The sequence below is a fragment of the Eutrema salsugineum genome, unplaced genomic scaffold (assembly GCF_000478725.1).
Source record: "Eutrema salsugineum unplaced genomic scaffold, Eutsalg1_0 scaffold_5, whole genome shotgun sequence".
Taxonomy (NCBI): domain Eukaryota; kingdom Viridiplantae; phylum Streptophyta; class Magnoliopsida; order Brassicales; family Brassicaceae; genus Eutrema; species Eutrema salsugineum.
The window spans coordinates 4,588,388-4,606,117 of record NW_006256612.1 but is presented as its reverse complement, the minus strand read 5'-3'; the positions used below and the strand labels follow the sequence as shown (position 1 = coordinate 4,606,117).

The following is a 17,730-nucleotide window of genomic DNA, read 5'->3' as shown; positions in this document are numbered from 1 at the left end:
AAAAATTGATACTAATTATGTCTTTTGTGGAAGACGTATTATGTGCTGTCTGCAAAGTTAACTTGTATTATTGGGTAACAGGGTTACCTTGTAGCACCCGGAGGGCCAGTGTGGAAACGCCTGCGGAGTTGGCGGAGCTGTGGCGATATTTCTGTTCAGGGGCGAGTAGTAACCCTGCCGCAGCAACCACGTCCACACACCGGGCTTATATTCCGAGTCAGTCGACGTTGATGATACGTGATATTGGAGAGCAAGAGAAGAGGAGTAAAGAATCTGCACCAGAATATCATCATGTCCGTTCAGGGACTGTTGACAACAACTTACAGTTGACATTAGCTGGAGCATTCGTTGGGAGCAAGTTACCGCAAACTAAAAACGCCATAGGAGTTGGACTTTCTTCATCTTCCTCCAACTCCGGTAACATGTCGACTTCAAGCAATGAGAGCGCTGACTATGTAATTGGGCCCAACATTGCTATCTCGTTAATAGGTATAGCAAACGATAATACATTCGTAAACTACGATACAATATATGGTTTAAAGTGGAACGATAACTGTGCGGGTCTGTGTATAGGTGATAATATGGAACCCCGAGTAATTGCTGATGAAACAAACTTACCTGGGAGCTCAAATAATCCACTCACCGGGATACCAGTGTATTTCCCTAGTGAGGGGTTGCGTGACAAAGGGAAATCCATCGCAGGCGGTGAGATTGTTCCTACGGCATCATGCAGGCCTGTGATCCGAGTTGACGGAAATCCTGTAATGACTGAAGAGCCAAGGGTGACGCCAACGATGCATGAACGCGACGCACCCCCATATTTTGACGACCCGATTGGCGAAGGTATATAGCTTCTGAAACAAATATCCAGAAATACGGTTACCGTGATAATCACTTATGGATGTTAGCGTGCTAATATGGCTACGTGTGATATAGATGAGCTGGAACGAGCACTACATGATGTGAATTACGAGGGAGATGACATCTTCGTCGGTCGCATTTTCAAAAACAAAGAAGATTGTCAAAGGAAGCTGGCTATCCACGCAATTAACCATAAATTCCATTTTCGGTACGCCAGATCCTGCCCCAATGTTATCATTGTAGTCTGCGTGGGTGACAATTGCCCCTGGCGTGTTTACGCTACGAAAATGGAGGAAAGTAGCCGGTACGAGGTTCGTTCTGCAAAACAAGAGCACACATGCAGCGTGGATGCACGCGGGAACTTTCATCGCCAAGCTTCCACTGCGGTAATTGGTGAACTGATGCGCTCTAAATATGGAGTAGAAGGAAGGGGACCACGCGCATTTGAACTGCGGCGTCTGTGCAGACAGGAATTTAGCCTCCACATCAGCTATTGGAAAGCGTGGAGAGCTAGGGAGATTGCGATGGACAAAGCCTTGGGTTCAGCTATGGGGAGCTATGCTTTGGTTCCAACTTATTTCAAGTTACTGAAACAAGCAAACCCAAACTCTGTTACGGGTCTAAAAACAGAGGTAGATAACACTGGTGTGGAGCGCTTTAAATATCTATTTTTCTCGTTGGATGCCAGTGCGAGGGGGTACCAATACATGCGCAAAGTCGTCGTCATAGACGGCACACATCTCCGTAATCGTTATGGAGGTTGTCTAGTTGCCGCGAGTTGTCAGGACGGGAATTTTCAGATATTCCCAATAGGGTTTGCGATAGTTAATAGCGAAAATGACGAGGCATGGGAATGGTTTTTAGAGAAACTTACTGAGATAGTGCCAGACGAACCGGAGTTGGTGTTCGTCTCAGACCGCCACTCGTCAATTTACTCTGCCATTCGCAAGGTACGATATTCAACCACAAATAATCTGAAGTGTAACACGTTCTCATAGATAATGTAGTTGACTGCGAACACAAAAGTTTATAGATTTTTTTCTGCAAACCCGAAAGTTAATAATACTTTAGTTAGCGTGTTAATTGTTGACTACAACATTGTTATCAGCTAGTATATAATGCAGTTGTCTGCTAATCTGAGTTAACTGCTATCCATGTTTTGTTGCTTGTCTCTAGGTTTACCCGATGTCTTCTCACGCTGCCTGCATAGTTCATTTACAACGAAATGTGGTCGCCCACTTTAAATCTGATACATTGAGCTACATGACCTCCCAAGCAGCACGAGCTTATCGCCTAAGTGAGTTTGACAAGTTATTCAGCGAGATTCGGGCGATCGATGGAGAGTGCGCTGATTACCTAGAAGACGTTGGATTCGAACATTGGACACGATCCCACTTCGTGGGGGAACGATACAACGTCATGACGAGTAACATCTCGGAATCCCTCAACAAAGTGCTAACATTGGCCCGCGATTTCCCCGTCATTTCCATCCTAGAATCAATCCGTACAACACTGGTAACGTGGTTTGCACTCAGACGTGAAGCAGCTAACTCAGACACAGATGTAATCAACCCAAAGGTTAAGGAGATGGTGATTAAAAATTTCAACAGATCGTCTGAGTATTTTGTTATGAAAATCGGCGATGGAATATATGAGGTCCGTGATGCGACGGACGTCTCTTACGCTGTTCATCTGTGGGAACAATCGTGCAGAGAGTTTCAGTTACTTGCCATTCCATGCGAACATGCTGTCGCGGCTGCTATTCGGGAGGGGGTCCGAGTTGAAACTCTGGTTGGCGTCCATTACACTGTTGAGTATCGCAAGAAGGCATACGAGGGCCTAATCATGCCTGTTCCAGACATGGACACTTTGGAACGTGTAGCTGGTGAAGATGGGGCTGTCAAGATGGGTCCGCCTAAGGTTCGCAGACCTCCAGGACGCCCGAAAAAAAGTCGCATCTTCTCGAAAGGGGAGTTCAAGGTAAAGAGTGGTAATACCATTTTCAGTTACATACTTGAGGATTTTGTTTACCAGCAGTGTGACCATCCTTCCCGTTGCAGCGTGTGAACAGGCGCAGATGCACCCGATGCCGTGGTCTAGGACATAATCGATCAAGCTGTAAAGGTCCAATACCGGTAAGAATGAGTTATTTATAAGTTCGTTGGATCAACGTCTTTAAATACCAATAAACTTCAAATGTAGGAACCTTGAAGAGGGGATTGGTCTGGACGGAGGAAAGCAAAAGGAAACCGTGTGAGATAAATAATGTCGTTGTTAGCTAAGTTTGTTTCCGTGATCTCATTTTGTTGTATTATAAAGACGATCACTTTTGTTTCGGCGGTACGTCTGAAATAGGTTTGAACCAGACCCTCGTCGCATTTGTATTTGCATTTGGGTCCAGTTGCAAACAGAGTTTAGCTCCATGTCGTTAGTTTTGGGTAAGGATAGTGAACCACTGTGAAAACCATGTAATGTATCCCTACTTGTGTAATATATGAATGTTAGGATGTATTTGTGTTACCACTAATTTCGTTAGCACGAGACCTATTCGTATCTAGCTAGTAATGATAACTAAATATAGCATCTAATCAAGTTATCAGATAGATATGTTGGACAACAACTAGATGGTTAACTTTGTTGGTGGGTAATATATGTTTGATTTAACATATAACTACTTTATCAGATAGAACAGGTCCCGCTACTAACCACGTTATTGGACAAAAACAACTTAGAGGATCGAGTGTTGTTGTTGTACTTGAACACAGAGAACTGTGGATGTAGTGTTATTGCAGTAAGTTAGGAGAGTTGAAAAAATCGACACCATCGAACATCAAGGACAGGATAAAATCCAATTTACGAGGAAACAGAAAGGAAATGTTGTGTAGAGATAGGTTAACATATCTACTTAGTTATGATAATTAATATAGCATACAACCAAGTTATCAGATATATATGTTGGACAACAACTAGATGGTTAACTTTGTTGGTGGGTAATATATGTTTGATTTAACATACAACTACTTAATCAGATAGAACAGGTACCGCCACAAACCACGCTATTGGACAAAAAAAACTTAGGGGATCAAGTGTTATTGTTGTAGTTGAACACAGAGAACTGTGGATGTAGTGTTTTTGCTAGATTGTTTATCATAGGATTGATGGGTTGAGAAAATCGACACCATCGAACATCAAGGACAAGATAAAATTCAATCAACGAGGAAACAGAAAGGAAATGGTGTGTAGAAATGGGTTAACATATCTACTTGGTAATGATAATTAATATAGCATACAACCAAGTTATCAGATATATATGTTGGACGACAACTAGATGGTTAACTTGTAAGAGGGTAATATATGTTTGATTTTACATACAACTACTTTACCAGATAGACCTGGTACCGCCACTAACAAATTTGTTGGACAAAAAAAACATAGGGGATCGACTGTTGTTAGAGGTACTTAGAAGAACCAAGTATAAATTAGCATCGAACAACAAACACAGCGGATAACAGAATTTTTGAGAAAACACAAATAAAGTTCAACAAAGCTAACACCGCCGAGAGTAGAAAAGGAGAACAAGAAACATAACATAGTCTGATAACAGAGTTTCCCAGAGCAAATCAAATAGAGTACTGTTTGACCAATGCTGTTATGAACTTCTTAAGCTCCGTCTCGAACGAACTCAAGTCAAAAGCCCTTGCAGCTTCGACGCCACCGAGTGCATGAGACTGAAGAAGGAAGACAGAGCACATGCCAGCGTCGGGGGTGGATGAAATTTGAGGAAGCCCAGTTATACGTTCGATGGTGAATGGAGTTAGGTTGATCTGGCTCATCTCCGGGTTGTGTGAAACCTGTTAGAAAAGGTAAGGAAGCATTGTTGCAATAGGTTGAAGATCGCTCACGAGTCTATGGTCCGGCTTGAGACTGACGTTGCAATCCAGCACTCCGATCTTCTTTTCAACCAAATCCACCGCAAGGGACACCCAATGGCGCTGGTCAAAGTTGAAGGGTAGGTATATGATATCTGCTTCGGCATAGAGTTCCACCCGATCTGGCTCATCCTTCCCAGTTAAAAGATCCACAACAGCTCTGTTGAAACGAAATTCTTCCCAGTTTTCGCACTTAGAGAACCTAGGATAGAGTTTGGTGAGCTGCGACACAAACTTGGAGTCCAGAATATCAACTCTTAGTCCGACGCCATCTTCAACATCCTTACGCAGCATGTGCCGTGAAAATTTTAGTACAGCATCCATAACCTGAAAAATAATTTACACGATAATTTAGTTAACTCAATAAGGATAGTGACAACACTGCGTTTAGCCTGCCGTTTGAGATACTTACCTTAGCTGGTGGGCTTTTCTTCCTTTCAAGCAAATCCGCTAACTCCCTTGCGGATAAAGATATACAATTCCCTAGGCTAATTGCCCTGCAGATCAATGAACATATAAGTATACGCGTGTGGACACCATACCCAAATCAGGTTGCATGATCTACCTTTTTACGCTGTTGATAGCGTTTTGGACCTTTTCGTCTAGTCTCCGCATCTTATCCAAGTCTGACTCCTTCTCATGGCCTATGCGTGTCTTCAATCGTTTACCACACTCAAAACGCTCATCTAGCCGAGAAGATATCATCCTAGGACGTTTGCTTTTCCTTGTGACGTCATTGTGGTTAGCGTCAGGGTTGTTAACAATGTTTTCATCACCCTAGATAGAAGATACAAAATTTAACACATAATTTAGCCCTCGTACTGGTTTGCGATATATAACCTATATCCAGATGATTGTAACTTACGCCAGGTGCGTCGGCGACGTTTATCTGTGAATGAGTTATTTCCTCCGGGCAATCATCATCAGGGATTGGAGATGCAACCTACTCGGGTTCAAAAAAAATACATATAATGGTTGCATGTACAAAATGACTGCAATTTAAAACACGTAAACACTAGAATGATCACAGTACGAACCGGGACATGTTGGCCCAATGGATTAGCTTGGTGAGCAACATTGGAATGGACATCTTCTTCCTGCGAATCAGGTCGGGCATATAAAAAAAGAAATTTTGTTAACAAAATGCGAGTGTATCTGAGGGTTCGTGATAACCATTGTTAATACAAAACGAGGGTTGTTAGGTAATGATATTAGCCATGAAAAGTTCGAAATAAGTACATACCACTACAGGGGCTGGGGTAGACCGATTGGTAGGCTCGTTTTCATCGACGACTTCCATTTGGTCCTGGTCCGAGTGAAAAAATTCGTGGGAATAACACATCACATATACAGTTGCAGGGTAACCATGATTATTTGTAAATAAGCTGATTACCTTATCGCCTTCATACTTCTCGCCAGGTAAGTTAGAGCCATCCTCCATAGGTGTTTTGGACCGGTTTAGCGGCTGAGAGTCAATGGCTTCCCCCTGCTTACAACCAGAAGGGGAAAATTTTGAGCGAAAAATGGTATATACCAAAATGTATTTCGGGTTATCTGCACCCTAACATATCTATTAACTATATTACCTCTATAGTTCTCCTCTCTGTCGGCTCACCTCCATAGGTTGAATCCCCCGATTTTTGGTGATCGACGACTGGAGAGGATGGTTGCTCAGGTAAGACGGACGTGCCTCCATTTTCGTCGTTATTGACCGCATAGTAGGCTATAATATCCTCCGTAGACAGCCGTTCGTTCTGATTGCCAATAGAAACACCGAATTCGGCGTCGCCACCTTCTGCAGCAGACTGGTTGCTCGCATTGTCTTCGTCCCCGTTGCCGGTGGTTTGGCTACTTTCGGAGACAGTACCATCTGCAGAGGAATTATCGACGGAAACCGACCTCGTTGGGATATCCTCGTGGTTAACAGCGGTTTTCGTTATCAGTTTTTTCAACGCAGCAATGACAACCTTGTTGTTCTTCGATAGCATGTCTGCAAATTTTTCCTCCAAGGCGATTTCGTAACTTGACAACTTGGCCTCTATTATATTCCCAATGCGAGTTTCGTCAAAGATAGTTGTGCTTGGACCAGCGCCTCTACCCTTATTCTTCGCGCTCCTTCCGCCAACGCCTTTACCGGATTTGCCTTTTCTTGACTTTGACTTTGGTGGAATTACAGCTGGTTTGCACCCACCCAAAAACATCTCGCCCTTGAACTGAAAACCTTCGTCAATGAGTTTCAACATCTCATCAACCTTCGGATCGATAGGATCGTCCGCCCAGCTAAGGTCCTCTTCCTCATCGAATACTAGATCCGGACGAATGACGGAGTGGACAGTGTCCTGCAACGAATTAAGATCGGGGTTACCTCTATAGTCACCTAAGTACCCATGAGGAGGAAAGCGACGTTATCGGTTAACTCTGTTGTACATGACTAACAATCCGATAACTAATTACACGAAAATTAAGTAGACAGATATTCTTATTACCATCTACCTAAACGTCGTCAGTTGTCTGTTAACTTTGTTTATATGACAAATTAAGTGCTGCTAACTCTATTAACCTCTAAAAAGATAGTTAACCCATTTGCTATGTAATTAACTGTTAACTACGTTAACGAAGTTCATTTGTACCTTTTCCGCTTCGTCGATGTCGCGTGCGTGACTTAACTTTAATTGGAGGACCTGTCGCTGTTGGGGGAGGAAGTCATCTTCATCATCCACTTCGGCGGAGACAGACTGGTTCAGACTATCTGCAAGCGATGGGACAGCTTCCAAAACAACAAACTGAAGAGCTGCAAACAGACCTTGGATCGCTACATTCGCGTTCACTAGCTTCGATGGTTCCCTCTCTTTAATGGAAGATATCATCATGTCAAATGAAAGCCGACCCCATGGGTACTCAACAAATGAGACCAGATCCTCCGTCATTTCTGCATGTTCCTTTACCACTTTTACTCGTGGGTAATGAACAGTTGGTAGGAGAATTCCGTCAACGAGGACAAGACACACCATTTTTATGCGGACTTGTTTATCCAGATCTCGCCGGCGTTTGAGAATCGCGATAACTCTCACGATAGTAACATCGTCTTTTCCATCAAAGAGTTTGGCAAAATTTGGGTATGTCGAAGACTTCCGTTTTCTCGCTTCGGTCAAAGGCAGCCTCCCGCAGTTCAAACCAGTAATGATTTTGAATTCGCGGAGAGAGAATCTAATCGGACGTCCCGCAAAAACGAACCAAATCTCGTTCTTCCGATCAACTTCGAGTTGTCGCGAGAGTAAAAACAACCCAAACGTACCTGACCAAGCCGGTTTGGAAGGTATCTCAAGTAGCATCCCCAGAGGGGACTCCCGGATAAAGTCGATTTCCGATTCATTAAGCGCCGCTACGAGATCTGAAATGATGCTAAATTTTTGGTAAGTTATCACTCGCTGACCCCAGGGCTCATCTCCAGCCGATATGATTCGCTTCGGGAGATTTAACTCACTCATGGCGGAAATAGGTTTGAAAAGAGGATTGATAGAGAAATTTCTACACTTCGACGGTTCTCGAGAATGAAAAAGGATGGAACCCCCACGAAAATAGAGAAAATAGGGAAGGGCAGACGATGAGGAGTCCGATAAACGGAATAATGGTCTGTTAACCCTATTCTTCGATATTTTTTTTTTCGTGGGTATAACGAAGGAGTCTAAATCTATTCAAATGATATCCTTGTCGGTTCTGACACACGCTAGCATGTAGGACAAATTGAAAGCGCTTGAAGTTCGTAAGGGTTACTCGGTCTTTTTGCCCTATACGAGTGTGTGGGGTCGAGTCCTAAAAGGTACCTCTTAATTCCACGAACTTCACATACCCTTTATTGCAATTTCTCATATAAATATATATATATATATATATATATATAGAGAGAGAGAGAGAGAATCGTGCGATTGAAAGTAAATTTGGGGATAAGCTCTCTTTAGTATCACGTAATCAAATTGGAGAAGAAATTAATAAAGCATAAAAGCAAATAAGTAAAAAAAATGAATATAAGCTTTTTATAGGGATTTTGGAGAGAAAAAAAGATCATCTCGCATGGTGGTCTCTTTAGTACCATGGTGACCTCCATCTTCTAGCTAGTGCTACGATTGGTTTGCTTTGTTATTTTTTTTGTTTACTTGCTTGGATCTATATTATATGATCTATGAGAATATATTCTCAAAAGAAAAGAAACATCACCTGATTGGTTTTCTACACAATGCTAAAAGGTTTCTTAGAGCATCCACAACGCTGTCTTTTAAGCGTCTCTAACAAAAATTTATTAATATAATAATTGAAATGGATTGGATAAAATGTAGAAACGTTTCTTCTCTGGGAACAATTAAAAACGTTTCTTCTGTCACGTGTCAGTTTTTAATTAGTCAGCAAAAAAAAAACTCTTCCTTTCTCTTTCTTCTTTTTTCTCTTACCAATTTCTCTCTCCTTTTTTTCCTTTTTAGTATTCCTCAAATTTAATAATATAAAAATTAACAAGAAACATATTTTGCGTTTCAGCGTTGTGGATGCTCTTAGTTTGTTTCTCTCGAGCCTAACAGATCTGGCCTCATAATATTGTTAAGAAAAAGCAAATTAGCACCTACACAAAAACACTGTCAATGTTGTCACATGCTTAACCAATAACATAACAATGGATGTCTAAAATTTGTATCTCACTGTAGTCTGTAGAGGAAACCGTTATGTTTAAATAAAAGAAAATATAAATAAAACAAAACCAGACCCGACCCCACACCATAAACCTGACCCTGAACTTATCTGTCCCGTCAATTTAAACCCAATAAAAGATAAATAAGAACTATATATGCTAACTGGAGCCAGTCGATATCGTCTTGAAGGATCGAAGAATACATTTACATTTCATAGGGAATCCAATTCAATTATACGTTTGTGTAAGACCGACTGGGTCGTACTGAGGCTTAAGCAATGAAAGGGATATTCTTTTTTATTTCGTAAAAGCTCTCATGCATTATCGTTTTGCGTAAATTATGAATCTCGATTTTATTCGTAATTATGAGAAATGGTTTATAGATCTACTTTTTTAAAGATTTTAAGCCAAGCAAATGAAATATAGAAGTTACATCTAAAAGCAAATGATTCAACCTAAAATGCATAATCCTTTGCTTCATATATAATTTTCAAATATGGGAATTGATGCATGATCTGATTAAAATTTGAGAGATGCATGGATTGAATTATTGATCGTCAAAAATTATTATAACACAGTACTTTGAGAGTAGAAGAGAAAAACGAAAGAAAGACACAAACTTTATATTGATTCTTCAAAAGATAATAGTTTACAAAGACAGAGTTTGTTTATATAGAGGAACTTTCATAAACCCTAGTAAACGAAAAGACCATTTAACCAGACTACACAACACACAACTTTAAGGGCATGAATCGATTGTGTAGCTGTATGGGATGAGCTGTCTTCTCCGTACAGCAGGTTGCTTTTTGACGAGAGTACAAAGATTGAATTGCTCTGTTACCGTTGCAGAGAGAAGATGATTGAACAGCATTGGGCTTGACTTTATCTCCGAGGCCCATTTCATTTAAGCTTGCGGTGTGGGCTTCTTTTGGCCCTGACTCGTTTAGCAAACCTTCTGGACAAGCCAGAAGTTCATCTGTTCTGCTTATACACCCCCTCAAACTTGGGGTTGGTGGAACATCAACACCGAGTTTGTACCTGAGATCACAGAAAGGAGCTTGAGCCAAAGACTTCGTAAAAATGTCTGCCAACTGGAGCTTACTTGGAACATGTTTAACCACCAAAGCTCCATGTGCAACACGTTCTCTCACATAATGAAAATCAACATCAAAGTGCTTTGACCGTGAGTGTAAAGCAGGATTTGCAGTGAGATATATAGTTGAGATATTGTCGCAATACAACTCAGGAACATCAGGTTGCGGTTGACCAATTGCAGAGAGAAGAGAACTGATCCATTTGACCTCTGTGGCAGCCAAAGACAGGGTTCTATACTCAGCTTCAGTAGAGGACCTTGAAACCGTAGAGTGTCTTTTTGCAGACCAAGATATTATGTTAGAGCCGAGAAAGGTGCACAGACCACCAGTAGATCTTCTTGTTTCTTTGCAGTTAGCCCAATCACTGTCACTGTATGCTCGAAGAAAAGAATCAGTGTCTGAGGTAAGATTTACTCCCATTGTAAATGTACCTTTCAAATACCGGAGTATCCTCTTCAAAAGGCTGAAATCAGCCATGGTGGGAGCATGCATTCGCTGACACACTAGATTGACAGCAAATTGTATATCTGGTCGCGTCAATGTCAGATACTGAAGTTTGCCTGCCAAACTTCTAAAGTATGTAGGCTCAGTGAACAAAACGTCTTGACCTGAGACTTTGTCAAGTTGCAGAGGCAGAGGTGTGGGCATAGGAGCACAATCAGCCATTCCTGCAGTAGTAAGAAGGTCAAGAGTATACTTTTCTTGAGAAAGAAATAGATCGTCATCATGAAAGTGAGCTTGAATGCCAAGGAAGTAGTGGAGGGGCCCCATATCTTTCATTCTAAAGAATGAGCTTAGATGATCAAGAAGCTGTGAAATTAACGTATTTTGTTGCCTGTTAACACCATATCATCAACATAGAGTAACAGGAGCATAACATCTTGTCCTTTGATGTATACGAACAAAGATGGATCAGGTATACTGCAGACAAAGCCGAACTGAATAAGAAAGGTACTGAACTTGTCAAACCATGCTCTTGGGGCTTGCTTTAAGCCGTAGATGGCCTTCTTGAGTTTACAGACATAGTCAGGCTTCTCGGGGTCTTCAAAACCAGGAGGTTGAACCATGAAAACCGTTTCTTTCAAGTCACCATGAAGAAAAGCATTTTGGACATCAAGCTGTTTAATATCCCAGTGTTGTGTAACAGCCACATGAAGCACTGAACGAACTGTTGCTGTACGAACCACTGGACTAAAGGTTTCAAGAAAATCAACACCTTCCTCTTGATCATAACCTTTAGCAACCAAACGAGCTTTCAATCTGTCAAGGGAGCCATCAGCCTTTAGTTTAGTTTTGTAAACCCAGCGACAGCCAAGGATATTGTCAGCCATTTCAGGTGGCACAAGATCCCAAGTATTCGTTTCTTTAAGAGTTCCATATTCAACTTCCATGGCCTTATTCCAGTTGGGATCTTTTAAGGCAGACTTGATGGACTTTGGTTCAGGGTAGTTTTCTTTTACTGCAAGAAGAACATACCGGGGATTGGGTTTAAAAACCCCACTTTTTGCTCTCGTGATCATTGGATGACCAGTGGGTGGAGCAGGATTATCGGAAGACTGAGGTAAAGAAGATGACGAATCACTTGTGGCTGGGCTTGAAGGGATTGTATTTAGACTTTCTGAAGTTTCGTTTGCAGACATGGGAGTAGGAGCTGGTGAAGCAGGTACCAATGATTCTGTCCTAGCTGGTGTGACAGAATAGCTGTTGCTTATAGGAACAGCATCAAAGGCCGCCGTACACTCAGAACTACTTGTCACACCAGAAGTAGAAATCATTGATGGTAACAAATCTGCACTTGTAGACGCATAAAGAGGTGCAGAGTTTTCAGAGTCTGCAGACGTGGAACTTGTAACTGAAGCAGGTTGTCCTTTGATCCAAGCTGACATGAGAGGAGTGGTGGCTGTAGATCGAAAGGAACTATAGATGCCAGTGAAGGGAAACAAAGTTTCATTGAACAAAACATGTCTACTGATATAGACCCTTCCTGTTGGAGGGTGTAGACATCTATATCCTTTGTATTTGTCATTGTATCCCAGAAAAACACAGTGCAAAGACTTAGGATCAAACTTGTTTTTCGAGTATGGACGCAGATATGGGTAACATGAGCAACCAAAAACTCGTAGAGCCGTATATAGTGGTGGTTTACCAAACAGTTTCTCATATGGACTTTGACGATCACCAGTAACAGAGGATGGAAAAAGATTTCCAAGGAAGTTGGTCGTGAAGAAAGCCTCAACCCACAGACGTTGAGGAACACTTCCATGAAACATCATAAACAGAGCTAGTTCAGTGATATGTCGATGTTTTCTCTCAGACAAGCCGTTCTGTTGTGGGGTATGAGGACATGACAACAAATGTTTGATTCCACATTTTTGAAGGTGATGCAGAAATGCAGAACTGACATATTCACCCCCTCCATCGCTTTGGAACATCTGAATCTTAGTATGAAACTGATTCTCAACCAAAGCTTGAAACAGCAAAAATATAGAGAAGAAATCCGACTTGTGGTTTAAAGGATAAAACCAGGTAAAGCGAGAGAAATTGTCAACGAAAACAACATAATATTGAAACCCTTGAGTCGATGTTACAGGGGAAGGTCCCCATAGATCACTGTGAACACGCTCAAGTGGCTTAGTTGTTACATACTCAGAAGAAAGAAACGGTAGTCTACTAAACTTTCCCAACTGACAAGCCTCACACAACATTGAGGCTGACTTATTCATTACTATTGAACTAGTCTTAGATAACTGCTGAAGAACCTCCACATTAGGATGCCCAAGCCGCAGATGCCACACTTCTGAGCTTGTTCCTTGCTGTCTGGACGAATAGAAAGCTTCCAATTGAGGGTTCTTCAACACATAAAGGTCCTTATGTCTACTGCCGTGGAGCAACTTCTGCCTTGTGCTCTTGTCCTTCACAACCATAGACCCAGAGTCAAAGACAAACTTACAAGGGTAATCCGAGGTTAGTTTGGAAACAGATAGTAATGGCTTTGTAATACTGGGACAAACAAATACATCCTCTAAAGGCAGGGTACCTTGAGAAGTTGGCAAAGTTGCAGACCCAATGTGGGTTATTGGAAGGAAATCTCCATTTCCAACAATAACCGAGTCATTACCTGAATAAGGCTGAGAGTTGTTGAGCTGAGAGGCAGAGTTGGTAATATGAGCAGTTGCTCCTGTATCTGGATACCACTCATTTCCAGTGGAGTGATCATCCGACAGCTTGACAGCAGCAAAGGCAGTGGAATGATCCTGAGACTGGTAGTTGTCCTGAGACTGGTAGTTTTGATCGAAGCGATTGTAGCACTTCACAGCAGAGTGCCCATAGCGACCACAGATTTGACAGGTTGGTCTGTTTGCATTGTTGTTGGACGAGCCAGAAGGGAACTGCTGCTGGAAACCACGGCCCCGAGTGCTGTAGGATCCTCTTCCACAATTGTTGTTGCCTCCAAAACCACGACCACGATTGTTGTTGTAAAAACCTCCACGAGTTGCAGATGAGTTTCCCTTTTCAGTCTGAAACGCAAGATGAGGCGAGACCGCAGCTGTTGCAGCAAGATGAGCCTGAAGCTTTTCATCAAAACCAATCAACTTATGAACCACATCTTCATAAGAGAAACCAAACTGAGAGTCCATGGAGTTTTCGATGAAAGTGACAATAGATTCATAGTCACGGTTCAAACCCCGTAGGACAGCATAAATCTTTTCCTGCTCAGAGATGGGAGTGTTGATAGATGCAAGTTGGTCACACAGGTCTTTAACCTCAGAGAGATAGGCAGCCATGGATCTATCTCCTTTAACCGTAGTTTGGATGCGGCATTGGATATCAAGCTTCCGAGTTAAAGAAATCCTATTGTACTTTTGAGCCAAAGCAAACCATACCTCGTGAGAGGTGGTAAGACCGTAAGCAGTTCTAAACGCATCTTCAGAGAGGGAACCTATAATCCAGCCCAAAACCGTCTAATCATTTTGAATCCAGACAATGAGATCTGGGTTTGGAACTTCAGAGACCATGTTTCCAAGATGAAGAGTGGTTGTGGGAGCTGGTCTCGGTGTTCCTCCAGTGACGTGACCGACTAGCTTCTGACTGGATAGCCAGAACTCCATCTGCGACTTCCACATGAGATAGTTGTTGTCTGACAGCTTCTGAGTTACGAACTGGGAGATGTTGAGAGGTGTCGCGACAGGAACTGCAGAAACCTGTGACATTGACGGATGAAACGTTGGAGCTCGGAAAGTTGCAGGAGCCAGCGTGTTTGAGTTCTGTTGAACTCGTGTTGCAGGCGGATGAGCTCGAGTCTCGTCAGATGAAGTTCGCAGAGGAGGCGCTGGAGTCGAAGATGGTGTAGAGCTCTGAGATGGGGAAGAGGTCTGTTGAATCGTTGCGTCGCTAGCCATTGTGGTCGTCTAGAACCGAATGGCTCTTATACCATGAGAGTAGAAGAGAAAAACGAAAGAAAGACACAAACTTTATATTGATTCTTCAAAAGATAATAGTTTACAAAGACAGAGTTTGTTTATATAGAGGAACTTTCATAAACCCTAGTAAACGAAAAGACCATTTAACCAGATTACACAACACATAACTTTAAGGGCATGAATCGATTGTGTAGCTGTATGGGATGAGCTGTCTTCTCCGTACAGCAGGTTGCTTTTTGACGAGAGTACAGAGATTGAATTGCTCTGTTACCGTTGCAGAGAGAAGATGATTGAACAGCACTGGGCTTGACTTTATCTCCGAGGCCCATTTCATTTAAGCTTGCGGTGCGGGCTTCTTTTGGCCCTGACTCGTTTAGCAAACCTTCTGGACAAGCCAGAAGTTCATCTGTTCTGCTTATATACTTAATAACTCATCCAAATTGAGGCAACGGAACTCTTTGTTAGCAGTTTTTTATTTTTGATATATGGTGAAACAGAGTCTGAACAAAAATTGAAATCAATGAATACTACTAACGAAATAGATAAACTGAGCCAAGTAGGTTGTTGTAATAGACTAATGGCGAAGGTGGAGCCCGGAGATGACTCGAAAAATAGTCGTGGTCATACTAGAAAGAAAAAATGTGTTACTATTATATAGAATTTGATTGGGTAGAAAGATATATAACCTTTTCCAAGGAGGAGCACGTACGTACGCGTTCTGCAGAACGAAGAGTTCATTTAACTCATGCGCTGATTAAGCATAAGCCTTTACTCTTCAATTCCAAAGACTTTTTTCACGTAGTCCTTGGACCTTAATTACAATATTGGACTAAGGGGCCCTTCAAATGATTTGCCACAGTAGGGTTAGAGACTTAGAGTTGGTATCTGCTACTAGGAAGAATGAAAAGATCACATGACCATTTCATATCATCACCCAGCGCATATGTGCATGTATCCATTAGACAATGAGCTTTTCTCATGTAGCTATCAAAAATACTGACTCTAATAATTTCATGAAATAGGATAAAAACATAAAATACAATTAAGAAGGCAAGGGAGATGACTTTGACACAATTATCGTGGAAGGCAAGGCAGCATGAAACTAGAGTACAAAACTCTACTTAGCAGAACGGTGCGTTACGTACGTCCTGCATGTTCAGTACCAAGCAATCAACATTTTTAAAATTTTTTACACAAACCCACACGAATCACACGACTCATCCAAAGAAAATAATTTTAAAAATAATAAAATCCGACAGAAACGGCGACGGCAAAGGGAAGCGGCGGAGAAGAGAACATATAATCTTTCAGAAACAAAAAGATAAGAAAAACAATATATCAATTTTCTGAAAACTAATTTGAGAAAGAAAAAAAGAAAAACTAGAAGAGATCTTTTCACCTCTCTCTTTTTCTTTACGAAGAACAGTTTCTCTCCCTCTTGTACCGTAGTAGCCTGTGCAGCTGTGCTCTACTCTTCGGTCATCATTATATCAATTCAATTCTAAGATGGCGATATCTCTCGATCGTCACCCTCTGTGCTATATGATAGTGACGAAGTAATTCAATGAAACATTGAATTTAGCAAGCTTTCTCAGAGAAATGGTTGGTGGGTTTCTTCTACTTAAACCACCCTCACCAATGAAACGATACACCACCTCTTTCCATTCTTCTTAAGATACACCACCTCTTTTCTTTCTTCTCAAGATACACCACCACCACTTTCCATTCTTCTCACCATGGCTTCTTCTTCTTCCAAAGCCACCCTCGAAAAGCTCCGTCAGATCATTGCTGCAAGAGCAAAAGTCATGAGCGAAGTGAGGAGTAAGAACCACCAAAAATTCAAAAACACCGTGACCCAACTCGTCGGAGCCAACATTTACGGTGGTCCAGGCAAATGCATGGTCTATGAAATTGCAAAAGCAGCAGCGGTGGAGTTTGATGTCTCCCCTGATGAGGTGAAACGCTTACCCATCCACAACGGATGGGTCTCGGCACAATTCACACACACGGAGAACACTCCCATGCCTCCACCGCAAGGAAAAGAAGCTAAGCAACCACCTGTGTTGACCAAGACACTATATCAAGTCGTCAAAGCTAGTGGGAAAATCAAGATCTTCCGCACACATATCAAAACACATGAAGAAGAAGACAACATGGGTGGAGACGTGTTGCTCTCCGAGATTCAGCGTCCCCTCCCTCCTCCGGGTAAAACAACAACAACATTAAAAAACGACTTTTTTATTGTTGTTGTTCTGTCGTTTAATTTACTTATGTTGTAGTCGTTTTTTTTTTTAAATTGCATCATGTTGTTGTTGTTGTTGTTGTTGTTGTTTTCTATTATTTTTTAATGTTATTGTTGTTTTAAACGTGATTAATCAGAAGGCCACAATTGTTTTACACCTTTTATGTATCTAAATGCACGATTCATTTCATTCTCACCGCGTCAATCATAAAAAGTAAAAAACCCATAATATTATTGGAAATATCGAAAATTACAATAAAGACTATATATATAAAGGTTTTGACAAGGAGTTGATAAAATACAAGTCAAAAGTCGATAAATCAACCGATAAATTTACAGCTAACTCAAAGATATCAAAAACTCAACAAAGAATGAGCTAACACGACACGTGTTACTAACTCAAAGATATAAAAAACTCAACAAAGAATGTGCTAATACGACACGTGTTATCTCAGTTTATCTAGCCGAATTTCTAAACGGTTATACAACCAAACGGGCTGTAACC

General features: G+C 41.6%; 2 protein-coding genes and 1 long non-coding RNA gene across 3 annotated transcripts; all 3 read right to left on the bottom strand.

Annotated features, from left to right (window-relative positions):
- Positions 1 to 4,715: 4,715 nt before the first annotated feature.
- On the bottom strand, positions 4,716 to 5,495 carry LOC112083979. The gene is made up of 3 exons (XM_024152209.1): positions 5,356 to 5,495; positions 5,203 to 5,287; positions 4,716 to 5,117 (listed from the first exon to the last, which is right to left on the bottom strand). The coding sequence occupies exons 1-3, from the start codon at positions 5,493 to 5,495 to the stop codon at positions 4,716 to 4,718; spliced, it is 627 nt and encodes a 208-aa protein (XP_024007977.1).
- Positions 5,496 to 5,699: 204 nt separating this feature from the next.
- Positions 5,700 to 6,226, bottom strand: LOC112084133. Its single transcript, XR_002898119.1, has 4 exons — positions 6,184 to 6,226; positions 6,034 to 6,096; positions 5,828 to 5,887; positions 5,700 to 5,733 (listed from the first exon to the last, which is right to left on the bottom strand). It is a non-coding gene; the product is annotated as an uncharacterized LOC112084133 (long non-coding RNA).
- Positions 6,227 to 6,367: 141 nt separating this feature from the next.
- LOC112083978 lies at positions 6,368 to 8,278 on the bottom strand. The gene is made up of 2 exons (XM_024152208.1): positions 7,421 to 8,278; positions 6,368 to 7,129 (listed from the first exon to the last, which is right to left on the bottom strand). Exons 1-2 carry the CDS (start codon positions 8,276 to 8,278, stop codon positions 6,368 to 6,370), a joined length of 1,620 nt encoding a protein of 539 aa, XP_024007976.1.
- Between the last annotated feature and the right edge of the window lie 9,452 nt (positions 8,279 to 17,730).